Source organism: Onychostruthus taczanowskii, unplaced genomic scaffold (genome assembly GCF_017590055.1).
Source record: "Onychostruthus taczanowskii isolate IOZ18803 unplaced genomic scaffold, ASM1759005v1 scaffold43, whole genome shotgun sequence".
NCBI classification, from domain to species: domain Eukaryota; kingdom Metazoa; phylum Chordata; class Aves; order Passeriformes; family Passeridae; genus Onychostruthus; species Onychostruthus taczanowskii.
In genome coordinates this window covers 2,725,714-2,739,130 of record NW_024501792.1, presented here as the reverse complement: position 1 = coordinate 2,739,130, position 13,417 = coordinate 2,725,714, and the positions used below count along the sequence as shown (strand labels likewise).

The 13,417-nt window shown below is 49.6% G+C and overlaps 1 protein-coding gene across 1 annotated transcript in view; it reads right to left on the bottom strand.

Annotated features, from left to right (window-relative positions):
- Window positions 1–4,166: 4,166 nt before the first annotated feature.
- The window catches only part of GRIK4 (glutamate ionotropic receptor kainate type subunit 4), a 126,416-nt gene continuing 117,165 nt past the window's right edge, over window positions 4,167–13,417 (bottom strand). Inside the window, exons 14-19 of the mRNA XM_041413811.1 lie at window positions 13,117–13,290; window positions 12,686–12,851; window positions 9,391–9,616; window positions 7,790–7,918; window positions 5,145–5,263; window positions 4,167–4,532 (exon numbers count right to left, since the gene is read on the bottom strand). Coding sequence (XP_041269745.1) covers window positions 4,167–4,532; window positions 5,145–5,263; window positions 7,790–7,918; window positions 9,391–9,616; window positions 12,686–12,851; window positions 13,117–13,290 — 1,180 coding nt within the window. The remainder of the gene's footprint in view (window positions 4,533–5,144; window positions 5,264–7,789; window positions 7,919–9,390; window positions 9,617–12,685; window positions 12,852–13,116; window positions 13,291–13,417) is intronic.

The window sequence follows — 13,417 nt, the reverse complement described above, 5'->3', positions numbered from 1 at the left end:
GTTCATCTTTGCTTATTTGCTCTTACAGAAACTTAGAAATCAGCTTAGAAACCTCCTTAGGACCCAGCCAGACTCCACTGAACAGTTGTCACCCACAGGTCTCTTCTTTTTTACCATTCAGAGCCATCAACCAAGAACCATCCAAACCAGTTGCCCACATTCCTGTGCCTATCCCAGTTTCCCTGTGCCCACAGCTGCAGTTCCCAGCTCCCTGCCAGGTCACAGGGATTCACATCCCTTCTAGAACTCCAAATCTCTGCAACAAAAAGCTGTTCCCTGTGGATCTTCCTCCACCTTTTGTGTCACTTACCTGGTGAGGCACTTGGAGAAGGGCAGGAAGATTTTTGTAGCTGTGGAATGGTTAAAAAGATTCCTGCCTCAGGACCACCGAGGGCTTAGTGTCTGTTCTATAATTTATAGCTCAGCATCTCTCTTCCCAAGGTTTTGTGCTCACAGAACAACCCTTTTGTATTTCATGTACACGGCTCAGCTCAGGAAATGCCCCCAGGTTCGTCCAGGCCTTGTTAATACCTTCACCCATGCACCCTCCGGGGAGAAAACAGCTTTTTATCATTAGGTGAAAATGGAACTGCCTGGAAAAAACAACACAAACACGGGTTTTAGCCCACGAGGAGAGATTCCAGGCCTTTTAGTTAGGAAGCTGCCAGGCTGCTGTCGAGTGAGCCAGGGCTGGAGAAGTGGCTGTCAGGGCAGGGAGACGTGAGCCTAAAACAGAGGGCAGCAGGAGGCTCAAACACACTGGTTAGAGGGGATAAAGCAAAGTATCCCATTTTAATTGATCTAATCTTTGGCTCCCAGTGGAATTTGCAGAGATATCTTACTAGAATTACCCGGGGTTTTATCAGGAGACAGCAATACTGGGAAAGTGCCTTTTGCAAGGCAAACTACTCCAGATCTTGAACTGCATTAGCATTGGGGCTGGCTGAGCAAAAGAGCCCCACAATGGCTTCAAAGATGAGAGGAAAAGAAAAAAAAAACCAAAAAAATAACCTGGGGAGAGAGGGAATGTGTGAGATGTAAACCCATCTGGGCACACAAATGTGTGTGAGCACAAACCCAGCACATGCATAATGCTGCCTGCTCCCTCCAGGGTGGGACTGGAAGGATTTAGCAGGGAGCAGAAAATGCAGGACAGAAGCACATTAGAAAAGGCATCTCAATGACAGCAGCTTTTATCCTCCTTGTCTGAGGTCCATCCCTGCTCTGAGTGCAAAACCTCTGAATATTAAAAAAAAGAAAAACAACTTTAAAAAGAGAGGAGGGCAAGAGGGACATGAAACAAATCTCCTTAAAATACAGATCCAGATATAAAATACCATGTGGGTGGAGCAAGCTAACAGGAGAGATAAAAACCAGGTGGTTTCTCATCTTTTTTTTTTCCTTGACATCCTCTCTCTGAGCAGATGACTGCAAGATCTTTGGAGATGCAGAATAATGTCTAGCTCTGTCAAGATTTCTCTTTATTCAATGCAGAGAAGCAGTGAAAAAAACATCAGGTCTGATAAATGATTCATGGAGCCTTTTCTTCTGCTAATCTGTAAATAAATTTTAAAAAGCAGCTTCCTTTTGATGAATATATTCTGCAGCTCGTAGAAACATGTTGGCCTTTAAGCACAACACAGGCGCTCTCAGATGTCTCTAGTGCTGCTGTCAGGACTCTGAAAGCCCAGCCTGGCTCCTGGCAGAGCTGCACGGAGTTTTACTGACTTGATTCAGCTGAGGATCTGCCTCTCCAACCCCATGGCATGGGGGGAACCTTGCCTCACCTCACTGCTCAGTTTATGCCAGGGAGAGGGGAAAATCCTGTGGATTTAAGGATGTGAAAGCCAGGAAGGAGCTCTGTGAGCATCTCATACGACATCCTAAAAAACAAGCTCTAAATCCTCTCCTTGCTGCCTGTTTTGCAGTCACTGGGAGCAGAGCTTCCCTTCACACCCTGCTGGGGACAACAGAATGGCCCTGCTGTGCCCATCACCACAGTCCACACCCCATTCCCTGTGCATCCTCAGAAACATCTGCTGGAATCATGAGAACAACCCTGCTGTACCTATCACCACGGATCAAACTCCATTCCCTGCCCATCCTCCTCAGAAACATCTGCTGGAATCATGAGAACAACCCCGCTGTGCCCATCACCTTGGATCACACCCCATCCCCTGTGCATCCTCTTCAGAAACATCTTCTGGAATAATCAAAACAACCCTGCTGTGCCCATCACCATGGTCCACACCCCATTCCCTGTGCATCCTCAGAAACATCTGCTGGAACCACCCTGGATTCACCCTTGGGCAGCTCCAACCACCAGCTATGGGAAAGATGGAGCTGCATCCCTGCTCACCCTGCTGTCAGTTCTGAGTTCTTTTTCCAGGTGGTTTCTCATCATTTGGGGGTTTTTTTGTTGTTGTTGTTGTTTTTTTTTTTTTTTTTTTTTTTTTTTAATTGACCTTTGCTTTTTAATTCCTGTTATCCATTCGGCTACAGGTAACAGCAACACCAGGGGTGTGGACACTCTCAGGGAGCAGAGAGCTCCAACAGCTTTTTTTTTTTTTTTTTTTTTTTTTGATTGACCTTTGCTTTTTAATTCCTGTTTTCCATTCGGCTACACATAACAGCAACACCAGGGGTGTGGACACTCTCAGGGAGCAGAGAGCTCCAACAGCCAAAGCACCTCTTGCCTGTCAAGTTGCAGGGTTTTTCCCTCAGCAGCTGGGCCTCAAACTGCCTCACAACTTTCCTGACTCTAAACAGGGAAGGTTTCCCTGCCTAAAAAAGGGGAAGAAAAAAAAAAAAAAAAAAAAAAAAAAAAAAAAAAAAAGCATGATTATACAAGGACATCTTTTATTTCAGTACATTCAAGACAAAAAGAAAAGAAAAACAATTCAAGAACAGGATGTACCTTCACTCAAGGCTTTATCTCCCCTGCCCCTCTCCATTGTCATCTCTTTCCTTTTACAACCAGAAATTGCATAGAATTTGTTTTTTCAATCAGAAAATTAAATTTGCCAGTGTAAACCCCACATCTGTGCCAAGCAGAGGGTGAGCTGCTGCTGTTTCTAGGGAAGTCACTATTTTCCTTACACGAGATCCTGGGCTAATGATTTTCTCAAATGCTGTGTGGCTGGAATTCACCCTGGAAGTTGAGGGTGCTCCGTGGGGTCACGGATTTGGGGAGCTCCTGAGCCTGGGGTAGAGCTCAGAGTCACTTCAGGAGTGTGCAGAGCACAGCCAGGGACACTCTGGGGGTCCCAACACCTCCTCCTCGGCTGGTGGGGATGGGAAGCCTCCCCCAGTGCTCCCCCCTCACCTCCCTCAAAAGGCTCCCCCACACCCCATCCCTAGAATAGAAAGGAAAAGGAAAAAAAAAAGCAAAAGATAACCCCAGAATGAAACAAAAGACACAGAACCCCTGAAATTCCAGGTGTTTCAAGGCCTCTTTGAGTTCATTGTGTTCGTTGGCTGTTTTTTGGCATTTTAATATATGTGTATATATATATATCTATGTATAGATATATTTCTTTATATATGTAATTTCAACAACTCCTCAGATGGACTTCCAGCAAATGCTGCTTCTCACAGGGAGCGTGTCCCATCCCATTCTCCCCTTCCCCCTTCAACCCACCTGCCACCCTTGGAAAAGGAAGAAGAATTCAGCACCTGGTGCCTTGGAGACTGGGCCTTGACATACCCAAATTAAACAAAAAAAACCCCAAAATAATGACTCCTCCCTTCCCACAGCCACGGCAAATAAAAAGTCTCCCCTTGCCCTTGGAGAACATCCCCCAGTAAGTGATGGAGAGGCAGCGCCACTGTCCTTTCTCCTGACCTTGGAGGGGTGAGAAGTTCCAGGGAGCCCTCCTTGCCCCTGGGTGGGCAATACCTGCTCCACCAGCCACCCACCACGTCCCTCCTTCCCAGAGAAAACCTCTGGACCTCCACCAGCCTGAGGACCTCCCTCCTGCCACGCCAGGCCGCAGCGGACACCGAAACCGCAGCCAGGCCTCAGCGTCCGCGCCGAGGCGCACCTTGCTCTGGAGAAGCCGGGTAACTGCTATTGATTTAAAAACGAGTTGACATTGTACAAGTCCGTGTTCTGTAAAATGGAACAGGACCCTCTCGGCCCACCCCGACGCCCGCCGGGCCCGGCGCTACTCGGGCCCGCTGCTGTTGGTGGCCTTGTCCCACTCCAGGCTCTCCTCGCTCCGCGCCGGTGACCCCGCGGCCGGCCGCGCCCGGAGCCCCTGGAAGCGGCGGCACTCGGGGCACACGCGGATGTGGGTGCAGCCCCGGGCGACCAGGGCGGCCTCTTGTGCCAGTCTTTGTGCCAGGGGGTCTGGCTCGCCCCCGCTGCACAGCTTGCCGTTGCTGAGCGTGGTTGTGCTGCGGGCTCGGCGCTCCTCGGGCAGAGCGGGGCGAGTCCGTACCACCCCCCCTCGCCTCCGACGGGGGTGGAAACTGTCCTTGCACAGGATGATGTTGCGCAGCTCCGTCACCATCTCTTGGCACACCGACACCTGCGGGGGAGAATGGAGCTGTCCTGCTCACCTGGGAGAGCTCTGAGTCCCTCAGGGGCTCTGGGTCCTGGAGTGATGAGGGCTTGGAGTGACCTGGGATGGTGGGAGGTGTCCCTGAGCATGGAAGGGGGTGGAACTGGATGAGCTTTAAGGTCCCTTCCAACCCAGGATGTTTTAAGATTTGGTGATTCTGACACCAAATTTTGATGGACTCAGTGCTGCTGGTTTTCAACATCAATGCTCAGAATCTCCACTTGATTTAACCCAATTCTGCCTCTCATCAGAGACCCCCAATGTGTTCTTCAGCCCCAGATCAGTACAAGATCCAAAACTGCTGCAGGTGGAAATCCCATCCCCAGGAAAGGTACCTGGATGTTGTACACATCTTTGATCCCTTTGAAAGCCCTTGGAGCCTCTCTACAGCCTCGCTCTGAGTAGGAGTGCATGAGAAGCTCATGGATTTTAGACCCTGCCCAAAGGACCAAGCCTGTTCCTGGGTTTGAGCTGTCTTGGCTGGGATTGCTCCTCAGCCTGGGTGCATGACTTGCTCTAGAACAACCCACAGACAGCAATAAACACACCCTGTCCCCTCAGGACACTCCCAGGTCCTACCTCCGACTGCTCAGAGTGTCGAAGGCTCCACAAAAATTCCAGCATTGCCATAAAAATTGCTACGATTAAGCCACAGATGAGCACCACGAAGATTCCACCAATGTTCTCCATCCCCAAGCCTAAAATAAAGCAGGAGAGACACTCTGGAGAGGCAGACACGTCATAAACCTCAAGTATCACTGCACAGAACGCCCAGGCTTTGCTGTTTTGTTGGCATTGTAGATGCCCAGCCAGGGACCAAAAGCACCAAGCCAGCAGTGCCCTATTAATAGCTCCCTGCATGACTCAGATGGCCCAAGTGAGTGACTTGCAATGACTGCAGGATCGAAGATGCCTGCTCAGAAATGATGATTTTGCAGATAAACAGCCAGAAACGTTGGAGGGGAAGCACAAAGCAATTTGTGGAAAAACTGAAAACAGGATGGGAAAAACGCAGGATCAAAGGGGCACATTAATCCCTGCAAATTATTCACCAAGCTCCAGTGGCTTTGAACTTGAAAAGGAAGAGGAGCAAGGTTGTTAAAGGAGCAGAGATAAAGGAGACAGCGAAGGGCTTTAAAGGAAGCTGGAACCAGGAAAAGCTCCTTTGATTGCATCACAAAGTGCTGCAGGAAAATGACTCCGGCTGCTCGGACTGCAGTGGGAAAGGAGAGGCTCCAAACAAGAGCAGGATGCTGTGTCACTACAGGGTGACAAAATGGGGTCCCTGCCACCCTAGGGGACCTGGCTGTGCGTTGGGTGTCTCTGCCCAGCACCCCTGGCCCATGAGGAGGGAACAGCCCCTTCTGTGGACAGCTCATCCCACCTGCTCCCACAACTCACCTCCTATGGGATGACCACCATGCCTACCCAGCCTGCATTCCAGAAAGTTCCACCAGCTGAAGGAACATCCATCCCTTAAAAACATGAGCTTTCTATGCGCTGAGGCCATCACTTCACTTGCCACCACAGCCCTGGTCCCCAAAGCTGTGCCTCCATCTGCGTGGGAGATGAGCCGACCCCAACATTTGTTCTCCTGGGATGTGGTTCCTGTCTCGTGTGTTTGGTTTGGGTCCCTGATTGGATTGATTACTAAAAAACATGTGTTCTGCCCTGGGTTGGCTGTGTGAGGCCATTACTCAACAAGAACATCTATAAAAATCTTCCTCTCCCTCCTGTAGCATTAAATCAAAGTGTAAGAATAGATGATTTATTGACTTGATCTCGGCGTGGCTTTTGGACATAAAACCTCACCAAAATCCTTGTAAATCGCTGACCTGTTTTGTTCTAAAACTTAGCAGGTCACATTTCTGCCTCCTCCTCCGTCATTCTTTTGGCACCACCCCCAGAGCAATGCAGGGAGTCTGTAAATCAGAGACTTTTGCAGAGGTGGTTCCACAGCAATGGCAAGGCAGATAAAACAGCCCAGAATCACAATTCAGACCCAAATGGAAAGGCCATCCACTCCCCCCAGCAGCTCACAAGTGTGAATTTAGAGTTTGTATCTCTCTGTACACATCCTCCTATCGTTCTGTCTGGGTGCCACCTCAGACACCCAAGCTCACTGAGAGATATTTCCTTTCTCCATAGAGCTACAGCCTTCCTCATCTCCTAAACTGAAGAAGTGAGCCACGGCATAGGGAACAAAACAGGAACAGCAGAAAAACTTACCCAGGGTCAGAGATTGTGCTGGGTAGTGCCAGAAACAGCCCAGCTTCCCCCTTCCAAAGCCACCTCAAAACAGATTCCACCTTAGAGTTGCTTTTGGCACAGTCCAAGGAAAAAAAAAAAACCCTTCCACCTTCAAAAGTAACTCATTTAATAGCAATAACCTGATGTCTTACACCTTCAGCCTGAAGATAAATAACTGGGGTTGTCTGTAGAGCAGCACTGCCCAAAAGTGAGCATCACCTCCCAGCCCCATGGGGTGCCAGCAGGAACGGCACAGACACACACACACCTACACCTGCTGCAAGGTCAAAACCCCAAAAGAGCTTTCCCAGCCCTGGCTTGGCTCTTTTCTCTGCTCCCACACAGGTCACAAGGCTGTGCTTTTAACTGGGGGGCCTGCTGCCCTCGCAGAAAACACTTGCTGAGGAAAGGGCTGCTGCCAAAACTAAAAAATGCAGCAACTGTGTTAAGCTGGCAACTGCTTTCATGCTGGGACATCAGCCTAATGTGGTGGCTTTTATGGCAATTTGCATAGCATTACCCAAAAGAATTTGCTCCTCAGTTTACAAATGTGCTAATAAAGTCCTTGTGTCCCTTCTCTGGCTGTTTAAAAGACGCTTTCACTTGGAGCCATTAACCAGCGGGCCTGTGGTGGAGATCCATCTCCCTTCAAGGAACCCAGGATTTTGGTCTGATCCCTTCAGCCATCCATTTTCCCAGACATTCATTAGAAGCTAATTTACCCTCCATATGCCTCCAATATTTGTCATTTGGTTGTTCCCGCTATCTCTGCCCCAGGCAAAAACACACAGTGTGAGGCACAGCGGAGCTGTTTGGCTTTCTCCTTGAGTTGTGAAGGAAGGAATCTCAGGTCAGGACAAGGGGAAAAAGTGATTCCCAGGCAGAAAACCTGGCAGACATGCAGCTGGGTGTTCATCCTCGCACCTCTGGCCAGGATGTTTCTGTGCCTGGTCCCTTGGGAGTGCAGGGCTTACCTTTGGCTCTGTGGTCCTCCTCTTTGGGGCACTTCCCTCCTTCCCACCACTTGCGCTTCAGGATTTCCAGGCGGTTGTTCTCCTGCAGCTGGAGGATGGCCAGGTCGAACTCGTCGCGGAACACGGAGCCTGCAACGCCGAGAGGGACGTGGTAGGGCCCCACCTTCCTCCCCATCATCATCCTCGCCACTCACCCCACCCCAGCGTGCCCAGCTAGCACAGCTCCTCTCTGGGTGGCTTGGAGGGGCTGTCAGTCCATGCAAGCCATGGAAAGCTGCAGCCACCCCACTGGGAACGTCACCTGGTTAATGTCACTTGCAGAAGGTGACTTCACCTGGCCACCAGCAGCCACACAGGGCTCTCTGGAGCAGGTCCATGGCAAGGAGAGCTTTGGCTTTTGAATGAGCAGTTCGGTATCCTGCTCCTGCAGACCATGGAGGTCCCTCTCTTGTTCCAACTCCAGTTCAACCTTGTTCTAATGCTCCTTCCCTCAAACTGGTCACAGAATAGAAATACTGAGTTGGAAGGAGCCCAAGGATCATGGAAGCCAAAATGTCCATGTTGGAGGAGCTCAGTCCTGGGCTGGGCACAGAGCTCTGCTGCAGTCCCAGTGTCTGCTACCAGAGATCCTTGTCTGCCACCAGAGATCCTTGTCTGGTACAAGAAATCCTTGTCTGCCACCAGAGATCCTGAGGAAGGGCCATGGGAAAGACTCTGCTTCTCCCAGTAACTCTGCACTATTGTCCCAGCCTGCAGCTTTCTGCTCCTCTTATCTGCTACGGTTTCACTGTTTAACAAGACAATGTCAGAACAAATTTAGCCCTGAAGGTAGGGATTTGTACTCACTTTGATCAGGTTGCTGTGACTTTACAAGCTTACCCATGTTCCCTAAACTAGAGTGGCTGTTTGTGTGACGGGGGCCTTATGTAATCCACCTCAACTTTGTGTTGCTAAATGCCAGGGCTTAAAGGTCAGGACAAGGCTTCCAGGCTGTCCAAAAGACCAGCGGATCGTTTGGAACAACAACTAAACCCTTATTTAGTGGTGATGTTCTCTTGTGAGCTCGTACATTTGAAAGACAAAACCCCTGCATTTGTTAAACCTGATGAGAGCCCCTGAATCACCCAGCTCTCTGGCCTGCAGTTTCAAAAACCACCAGCTGTTAAGACATTCCTGCTAAAAACTACCAGAATTACCACAGCATTACTTTGACATCACTTCTGGGATTAAAACAAGGAGCACGAAACGATGCACAAACACTGGTTGGGGAAGGAAACAGCAAAGAGCAAGTATGCAGAAAACAAGCAGCAATTTTGAGACATCTTTCACATGAATCATTGAAAGAGCCTCGGTCGCGTCTCACATGGCTCTGGACCAGAGCAGGGTCTCACATCTGGCTCTGGACCAGAGCAGGGTCTTGCACATCTGGCTCTGGACCAGAGCAGGGTCTTGCACATCTGGCTCTGAGCACGGGCAACAGGTAAGAAATTAAAAGGACCCTGTGAGATGCAACGTTGGCTTTTAGAGCCGGCGCAGCCTTTGGAACGCTCCGGTCCTCTGCCGACAGCCGAGAAGGACTAGAATTGTTCTTCACTGCCTACCGACGGGCATGCCAATCCCGTAGCCCTTGGTGTCCAGAAGGCCCCCGACCTGCGTGAGGTTGCAATTGCGCTGCCGATAATACTCGTTCATGGTGGACTCCAGCAGGAAGGCGTAGTTGGAGTTCAGCACGCGCGCGATCCCTTCCTCCGTGCTCTTCACGAAGACGCTGGGCTGCTTGGAGTACATGTAATTCCACATCCGCTGGTACGTCTGGTAGCGGGAGTTCTGCGGGGGGGAAAGAGGCAGACACAGCTCAGGGAGGAGATTTGGGGTAAATTAGATTCTGTCCTAGGTGACAATATTAAGATATATTCTATTCCCATCGTCAAGAGGTGCTAAAACCAGGAGGGGCGTTGTTTCTTCTTTACCTCCTGTTAATGGGCCCATCAATGCCTTGCCAATGACTCAGAGATAATTCCCTCCAGGAGCCATTTCTGTTTAATGGACCCAGCACATGACTCACAGAAGGAGAACAGCCCATTGTGAGATGCTCCACCCAGGAGGGAGGAGCTGAGCAAACCCACCTGGATATAATCGGGGATATGGGACACAACGAGCAATCTTTCCACTGGATTCCCAGAGGAATGGCCGTCTTTTCCACTGGATCTTTAGAGGAAGACTACACCCTTTCTAGAGGATCACTGTTCCAACAGAACCACATTCGCGATCCCTTCCTCCGTGCTCTTCACGAAGACGCTGGGCTGCTTGGAGTACATGTAATTCCACATCCGCTGGTACGTCTGGTAGCGGGAGTTCTGCGGGGGGGAAAGAGGCAGACACAGCTCAGGGAGGAGATTTGGGGTAAATTAGATCCTGTCCTAGGTGACAATATTAAGATATATTCTATTCCCATCGTCAAGAGGTGCTGAAACCAGGAGGGGCGTTGTTTCTTCCTTATCTCCTGTTAATGGGCCCATCAATGCCTTGCCAATGACTCAGAAATAATTCCCTCCAGGAGCCATTTCTATTTAATGGACCCACCACATGACTCACAAAATGGGAACAGCCCACTGTGAGATGCTCCACCCAAGAGGGAGGAGCTAAGCATCCCCACCTGGATATAATCTGGGGTTTGGGACATAGCAGTCTTTCCACTGGATTCCCAGAGGAATGGCTGTCTTTTCCACTGGATCTTCAGAGGAAGACTACACCCTTTCTACAGGATCACTGCTCCAACAGAACCACATCTGCCACCCCAGGAGGACTACAGCCACCAATCCAACCGGACTGCTACCAACACCCTGACCAACAGGGTGTCAGATTGTATTCTGATTTTGTCAGTGTTCTTTTCTTTTGTATTGTTGCATCTATTTTGGTTTTATTTTTCCTTTTCCTAATAAACTGTATTTCTGACTTGGGAGTCTCTCACTGGTTTTGCTTTCAAACCAGAACAGACCCCTAAAATTAAACCCCCATATCAGGCACTGTTGCAGAAAGGCCACAATGGAGAGGGGAATCAAATCTGGTTTCAGATTCAGCATGGATTTTGATGCCTTATCTTTGTTTATGTCAAAGAGGCCCAAATGTGTTGGGAGTTTGTTGGAAAAGCTGGGCGTGAAATGCCCCAATTCCAACAGGGTCTGGCAAAACTCTTTGTGTAAATTCAATTTTAGAAAAAAAACCATAGATTTCAGTGACCACATATCAAGAACACACAAAAAATGCCTGAAATAGCTCCTGCTTGGTTGATTGAAACCTCCGAGTGATCACACTACACCGACAATCCCTCAAACATTGTCCCAACAGTTCTTCAGTGTCAGAGCCAGACTCCAGCACCCTGAGGAGGGCACTGAAGGCTGGGGGCAGCACAAAAGCTCTCTGGAGATTGTTGCTCACAAATTTAATTCAAAAAATAATCCAGATTTGGTTCACCCCTCTGTGAGGCAAGTTAAAGTGCTTGCTGGAAAGAACTGGGGTTTTTTTTGTCATTGATTACAATAAACCAAAGCTCAGCCAGCCCCACATCCTCAGAGCTAGCTGCTGGCTGAACCACCTTGGTCCGATGAAAAGAAAGCTGAGAATGATGAATCTCTCTTGCCTGTGCTGAGCAGAGAGTGAAACCTGCTTGCACAAAGACTGAATATAAACACACCCTGCTCTACATGAGGATTTTCATACTGTCAAGGGCTCGTTTTCTGTGGCTGGTGAGCAGTGCTGGAGAGCCTCAGGGAATCTGCTGCTGACCCAGTTCCTGTCCTCATCTGTCCAGCTCTGTCCTCTGGGTGCAGCCACTTGGGCAGGAGACAGATGAGCAGGGGGGGGTTGGTTCTGTTTCACTGCATTTTTAGACCTTAAACTGTGTGTGTCAGTGTCAGGGGAAGCACTGCCAGGACAAGGTGCCTCAGGAGGGGACAAACATTCCTTCATGCACCAGGAAGGGAGGGGGGACGGAGGCACTTATCCATCACTACTTTAACCTCCCCATCCTTACACCAGAGGCAAATGCATCCCAACACAGCTTCAAGCACCACAAATGGGACAAAACCTTCTTTTCCTAATTTCCTCTCTGATTTCCTCGCTGCCAGGCAGAGACAGTCAGGGGTTTAAACTTGAAAGCTTTCCTCAAGTGAGCCGCACGTATACAACCACCTCCCTCACTTAGGCCCTGCTCAGCTCATTTTAGATGTAAAGTTTGGCTTAAAAGTAGCTCTTTTCCATACCCCTGAAGAGCATAAAGTTGGGCTCAAAAGCTCAGGCTGACTCCAGAGATTTCCCAGCCTTCCAAATTCAGTTCAGACTCAGAGTGGAGGGAAAGAGTGAGAACAAGCTTTCTCTCCTTTTGGAATTTCAACAAGCAATAAATAAATAAATAATCCTCAAGCAGTTCTTTGTGTGTTCAGAGCGCTGCAGAAAATATTCACTCATTTATTTCCCTTCTGAGCAGAGCAGAGAAGATAAAAATTAAATTGGGCTAAATGGCCCACATAACTTTACATACATTTGACTTATTTCAGTGCCACTGACCTTACACAGGCTCCAGAACTTTGACTTCTGTGAGCCTGCCTGGGCTGTGCAAATGTTTCTTTTCTTATCCCACCTGAAAGACTCTCCAATAAAAGCTAAAACCATGCAGAGACCCGTGAAAATTTGAACTCCTTGTCGAATTGCCTTTCTGTGTCCTCCACCATGCCTCTCCCACCATTCATCCTGTGCAGTCATCTCTCCAGAGGTTCCCCTTCCTGCCAGCAACTGGAGTGACACAGGGGCACAGCAGGCTGAGGGGACACCCCAATCTGATTGAGGGGTGCCCTGTGCACCCCCTGCCCCCCAGCCAGCCAAAAAAATGGGGTTTACTTGGAAGAAAGTCATGCTGGAGCCGCCGTGGATGGTGCCGTACTCGATGGTTGTCTGGTCAGCAAGGTCATCCACAGACTCGATGGGGACGTCCATCCTCTGCACGGTCAGGAATGCTGCCAGGTTGGCCGTGTAGGAGGAGATGATGATCAAGGTGAATGCCCACCTAGGGGGAGGGAAGGGAAGGTGTGGTTTCCCTCAGGAAATCTGCGTGTCCATCACAGAATCGCAGAATCGCTGAGGTTGCAAACTCCCTCCAAAACCATCACCTTGTCGCGCAGACAAGTGAGTGCCACATCCAGTCATCCTTGAACACCTCCACCTGGGCAGCCCCTCCCAAAGTCCCACAGCCCTTTCCATGAGGAAATCCCTCCTCCACACCCACCTCTGCCCAGAGAAACCTTCCTGAAAGGAAGGGCTGCCCCCCTTACCAGACTCCGCTGACGCAGCGCGTGGACAGAGCCTGGGGGGCAATGGTGGAGCCCTGCTGCATGAACCCCCCCACTGGGAACCACAGCGAGTTCCCCAGGGAGTACTGGTTCACCAGGAGGTTGCATCGACCTTGGGAGCAGGGGTGGGGGCTGTACCACTCATATGGTGTCAGCCTGAAAGGACAAGAAAAGGAGAGCTCAGGGAATGTGCTGGGAAATGGGACACTTAAAAAAAAAAAAAACCAAAAAAACCCAAAAAACAAAAAAAAAAAAAAAAAAAACAAAAAAAAAAACAAAACAA